We start from the raw sequence: 5,946 nt of genomic DNA on the forward strand, positions 1-5,946 counted from the left end.
TGTGTGTGTGTGTGTGTGTGTGTAGAGAGAGAGAGAGAGATGAAATAAGAAAACTTTAACTTCAAAGTTGAAATATGTAAGTTGAGTGAAATGGCTAAAGTGTGGAGCACGGCTACAAAATTGCTACACAAGACAGCAGCATTAGTGACAAATAGCTTAAAGCATTTGTCAAGGGGTGGAATGATGAGTATCCTCCCCAAACACTTCTATACTCAAAATTTTGAAGCTTCAGCACAAGAGTTTATCAGAACATGCATGATTTGCCAGAAACATATTGCACAGGGAAACCTCAGGCCTAAAAGAGGCTTTTCCCCAACACCACCGCACCCATTTCACACAATCCACATGGATTTTATTGAACTGAACGGATGTCAAACATCAAAATACGCTCTAGTAATTGTGGATGTGTTCTCAAAATGGCCAGAAATCTATCCAGTAAAAAGAGCAGATGTAATCTCAGTAGCAAAATGTTTATGCAACCATTTTATTCCTACTTACGGCATTCCTACTCTGATAAAATCAGACAAAGGCCTGAGTGTTTGGGCCTGGTGAAGATGTGGATGCGACTAACCCAGGGTTCGCAAAAGCTCACACCCTTTGAAATCGTTCATGGGAGGCAATTTCCGCTGCCTCTCACTAGTGAGCCTATTAATAAGTCTATAAGAGAAACCACCCTAGCAGAGTGGATGACTAAACTATTTGAGAATAAAGAAATTGTGCTAAACAATAAACTGCCGGATGATACCTCTCCAGTTTCTTGCAGGTTGCAACCAGGTGATTGGATCCTGATCAAAGTACTCCAGAGAAAGAATTGGAATTCACCAAGGTGGGAAGGCCCATATCAGGTCTTACTCAGCACACCGACTGCCTGCAAAATAGCAGAAAGACCATCTTGGATCCACCAAAGCCACTGCAAAAAAGTGAGTGACAACACAAGCATAGACGCCGGTTCCCCCGACTCCTAGGTGTTCTCCTGGTGGAGGAAAGGGCTGTTTGGGTATATCCTGCCCTTTTGTCTTCTCGCCAGTGGTCTACTCACCTGGAGCCCGGGTGTGCCTGGTCATAATGAAGAACCTTGTCCTCATAATGACTGGCATTGCGCTCCTAGTGAGCCTACTGATACTCACCTGGAGAGACAAGGACCCACAGCACCACCTGCAGAAGAAATGGTCGTATGACAACTTATACCTAAAGGATATGGATAAAGAGCATAACCACCCCTGGCTGAACAATGCCTGGTACCGGTACGTCTACAACCGAGTACATACAGAAGACAACCACACTGGCTGCTACGTCTGTTCACACCTCCCAACAACAGCAATGCAAGCCACCCTGTATGGAAAATCACCCAGCCTTTCCGAAGCCCTATGTACATTCTACAAAGCCACCAGCGGAACATTTTCCCCCGAAGACATCTTCGCCTTCAAGCTTGAGTTAAAAAGACAAGTCACAAAAATTGACCTGCGACGGTGTAAAGGAACACTGATCAACTTTAAACCTAATGAGGTAGTTTCTTGTGCGCCAGAGGTCTCAGACTGGAACTACAGCTGTGATGACCAATACTGGGTACACCTGAATGCGACCAATGACAAGGGAAAATCTTTCAACGTCAGGAGGGAACCAGGAATACAACATCCAATGTGTTTCACCTTCGCATACGGCAACAGAAAGCTGGGGATGAACCAGAACTGCTCCCAGACTTTCCGGATGCCGCAGGACAGAAAGGCACGGATAAGCTTCCTGAATGGCACATATTGGGTGCAGGGTACAGCTTGGGCATGTGGCTCAAAGACATACTTCACCATCCCACCCAACAGCACCGGACTCTGCGCCCCAATTTTAGTGTCAGACCACACGTTCAGAATATTCCATCAGTTCAGTTCAGTTCAGTTCATTTTTATTTCAAACATTTCAAACATGTGCCTTCACAATCATTACAAAATATCATTCCATTATTTGTTTGAAAAGGAGTAGGCTGAAGTATTTACTTATTTGTCCCTACCCCCTCAAGTTTTACCTCTCATTCATTTAATTATTTTTTTTGTCTTAAATTAAACAAACAACATATGAAACATATAAACATATGAAGTAAAACAAAACATAACATACATAAATCAAAAACAAGAAATTAGCAAGCCCCACCACAGTATAGTTTCTTTCATATGAAAAATACAGAATGTGTATATTTGCAGATACACAAGTTATGGAAAAACAACAAACCAAAACAAAACAAAAAAAACAAAAAAGAACCGCAACACCATTACCAGCAACATTACCATCCTGGGTTAACCCCGTTTTCTTCATTCTTATACTTATTTAAAATTAGGTTTTTATATTTTACTTTAAACTGTTTTATGTTTTGACTGTCTTTTATTTCTTCTGTTAGACTGTTCCATAATTTAACTCCTGCAATTGAGATTGACATAGTTCTTAAAGTTGTTCTAGCACTTTGTATTTTTAAATTCCATTTCCCTCTTAAGTTATACCCACCTTCTCTTTCTATGAACAATTTACAGATTTCTTTGGGAAGCAATTTATTTCTGACTTTATACATTATTTGCGCTGTTTTAAGCTTCACCAAGTCTTGGAATTTAATAGCTTGCATTTTGACAAAGAGTGCATTTGTATGGTCCCTGTACCCTACATTATTTATTAATCTAATGGCCCTTTTCTGTATTATAGTTATTGTTTGTGTGTTACTTTTGTATGTGTTTCCCCAGACCTCTACACAGTAGCTCATATATGGCAGTAGTAAAGCACAGTATAAAATGTGCAGTGCTTTCTGATCCAACATATGCTTTGCTTTTCCCAGGACGGCAATGCCCCGTGCCAATTTCCCCCGAACATAAGTTGGTCCATCAGGACCAACCAAGACGCAAGAGGAGCACCGATGACGTGCAACCTCATGATCCAATCTGGGGCAGTGATGTGCCAGCGGAGTTCAAGTTGTGGACCACCGGACAGAAAGTCCTGCACTCACTTTTCCCATGGATCGGGAATGGAAAAAACATGCTAAGGATCGAGACTCTTGACTACAGATTTGGACTTTTCCTGAACAGCTCAACATGGATAAAACAAGGCTCAGAATGAGGAAATCGACGCGATCAGAATAGTGGTCATGCAACACAGAGTCGCCCTGGACATGATTCTCGCTGAGAGAGGGGGCCTCTGTGTCTTATTCAACACCACTTGCTGCACCTAGATTCCAGATAACGTGCATTCCTTGACCATGACCACCGCCCTGGAGAAGTTACGACAACTGAGTAATGCACAGCAACAAGACTATGTCATGAACACAGAGGACTGGCTGACCTGGCTACTGAGCGGCGGCTGGACGACCCTCGTGATCAAAGGACTTGTCTTGATAGGAGTTCTTCTTTTATTGCTTTGCATGTTCTCTACATGCATTCTACCCTGTATCAGATCAATGATTGGCAAGATGGTACAGGCCACAGTAATCACCTATGTTGGACTGCCACAAGAAGATGAACCGGACGAAGAAGATTTAGTATAGGAACACACACACTCACACATACTGAATGATGCTACAATTGAAAATGTTATAAGCAAGTGATTGTTAGCTGATAATAAAGTATGATTGAAGTGGTGAAATACGGTAACAACAGGGAGGAATGTTAGGGAGTTTTTATTGTTTTATTTGCTTATGCTTCAAAAGTTATGTTATACATATTTCACCAGACACAGTTTTCTGTAGAAACAGGAAGCTGACCCTGTGACACTGACAAGAGACCAGCACAGAAATACATATCCGCAGAGGTTGACTTGCATTATATTATTCTTAGAAATTGACCTGCAACACACATACTCTGTGACACACACACACACACACACACACACACACACACACACACACACACACACAGCTTGCATGCAGGCAGACAGACATCAGGACCTGCGTGACAGGAAATGTGATTATATTTGCATATTGACGATGTAACCTATAAAAATAAACGAATACTGCAGTTCGGTGTGATTTGCTCTGAGCTTTTCACCCGTGCAGCACGTTAACCTACACAAGTGTCTCATTGTTGTTTATTCACCTGACTGTTTGTTAACTGTAAATCTCTGACACAGAGTCATCTAGTTACCCACTCTGGAATTAAGGCATACAGCTGTGACATCTGTGGAAAAACTTTCAGCCGGAGAGGGAGCCGAAATACACACCTACGCATTCACACCAGACATGATGTGTACTGCTGTGAACAGTGTGGCAAAGAGTTTACAACAGACGCACAGTTACAACGACACGTTTACCCACACTGAGGAGAGACCTTATCAATGTGACCTGTGTGAGAAGACTTTTAAATCTCCACATCACCTGAGACAACACCAACAGATCCACACCAGAAAGAGACTCTACAAGTGCAGCTACTGTGAGGTATGTATTTATATTGTTATCTTGTCATTTTAGCCTGACTGTTTGGAACAACTCTGCTCATTAAACTGTGTTAGCATGTTAGCAATTCTACTGCATGGAAAAGCAGCTCTGAGTGATTATTCAGATTTTCCTTTCAGTTATGATTTTAGTATTACTGTAGTATTATGGTGGTAGTATTGTAGTTATTGCAGCCCAGTAAACTGAGTGTGTTAACTGAAACAGTCAAATGTAGTTGGACGTCTGCAGAGAAGCTCTTTATTTCAGGCGACGGTCAGGATACAAATGTTGAAGGACTGACTTACACTGTCTTTGTGTCTTTGTTTAGAAGCAGAGCGACACAGATGGATCCAGTTCTCAACCCTGTCATCACTGTGGTGGTGGGAAAGACTTTCATTGTGACCTCTGTGGAAAAACTTTCAGTCAGCAAAAGACCCTAAAAGTACATCAACATAGACACACTGGAGACAAACTGAAATACTGCAAAGAATGTGGGAGAAGCTTCACCACATCACATCACTTAAAACAACATGAACTGATTCACAGTGGGGTTAAAAAGCACCTCTGTGATCAGTGTGGGTCATCCTTCACCACTGCAAGGGACCTTAAATCACACAAACGAGTCCACACAGGAGAGAAACCACACAAGTGCAGACACTGTGAGAGAAGCTTCTCACAGTCAGGTAGTCGTAACAGTCATGAACGTGGACACATGGAAGGAAACTACAGCTGTGACCAGTGTGACAAGAGCTTCAGGAATCTCAGTTCATACTCTGCACACAAACGATCCCACGTTACTAATAAACTGTTTCACTGTTACCAATGTGCCCAAACATTCACCTCATTGTCTGCTCTGTGCAAACATCAGCGCCATCACTCAGGGCTGAAATCACTCCCATCACTGGATCACAGTGAATCTGAAGACACAGAAAGATCCTCTGGTTTCTGTGTCAGACTCAAAAAGCTTGAGATCAGGCTCCACAGAGTTCAGATAGAATCATTTAAACTTGTGTTGAACTGAACTGGTTGCTGGGCTGAACTTCTACATAATACAGATCTACATGGGATCTTCTTTTCTGTTTTTTACTGAGTCAGTTTTGTCCTTTTTTCTCTGTCCTGGTTTTGCTCGTCTGTAAATGATTGAAACTCAGTCAAATAGTTCATTGTTCTCCAGCAAAACGTTTTGGAAACTCATGTTTAACCTTTGAAACTCTGACATGTTTTAGCACACAAGGCTTCATCGGGGAGTTCACTCATGATTGGACCATGATAACAAAGGTTTTTAGTTCTTTCAAAGAGAGTCTTGGAGATGCTTGATGTTTCTGTTTTTCTGAAACCACCTGAAAGAGAAACTATTTTTCTTGCTTTATGCAGTGTGGAAGTTTTTAATGTTTCTTCATCTGTGATGTTCTTGAATGTGTTCACGTGAAGATGGTATAAATAAACTGTCCTTTCAGCTTTAGCTCCTAATTTATTCATTATTTATGGATGTAGCACAGCAGCCGTCTCTTGATTAACACATGGAGGGCTCGGGATCTGATGGTGTCGTC

The 5,946-nt window shown here is 41.8% G+C and overlaps 1 protein-coding gene across 1 annotated transcript; it reads left to right on the top strand.

Moving 5' to 3' along the window:
- Positions 1-1,065: 1,065 nt before the first annotated feature.
- LOC146690056 (uncharacterized) lies at positions 1,066-4,014 on the top strand. Its single transcript, XM_085434933.1, has 2 exons — positions 1,066-1,884; positions 2,863-4,014. The coding sequence occupies exons 1-2, from the start codon at positions 1,066-1,068 to the stop codon at positions 3,088-3,090; spliced, it is 1,047 nt and encodes a 348-aa protein (XP_085291059.1). The 3' UTR covers positions 3,091-4,014.
- The last annotated feature ends 1,932 nt before the right edge of the window (positions 4,015-5,946 follow it).

Source organism: Copadichromis virginalis, linkage group LG16, assembly GCF_057382275.1.
Source record: "Copadichromis virginalis isolate Kocher_CV1m ecotype Utaka linkage group LG16, C_Virginalis_male_GT1.1, whole genome shotgun sequence".
Lineage (NCBI taxonomy): Eukaryota > Metazoa > Chordata > Actinopteri > Cichliformes > Cichlidae > Copadichromis > Copadichromis virginalis.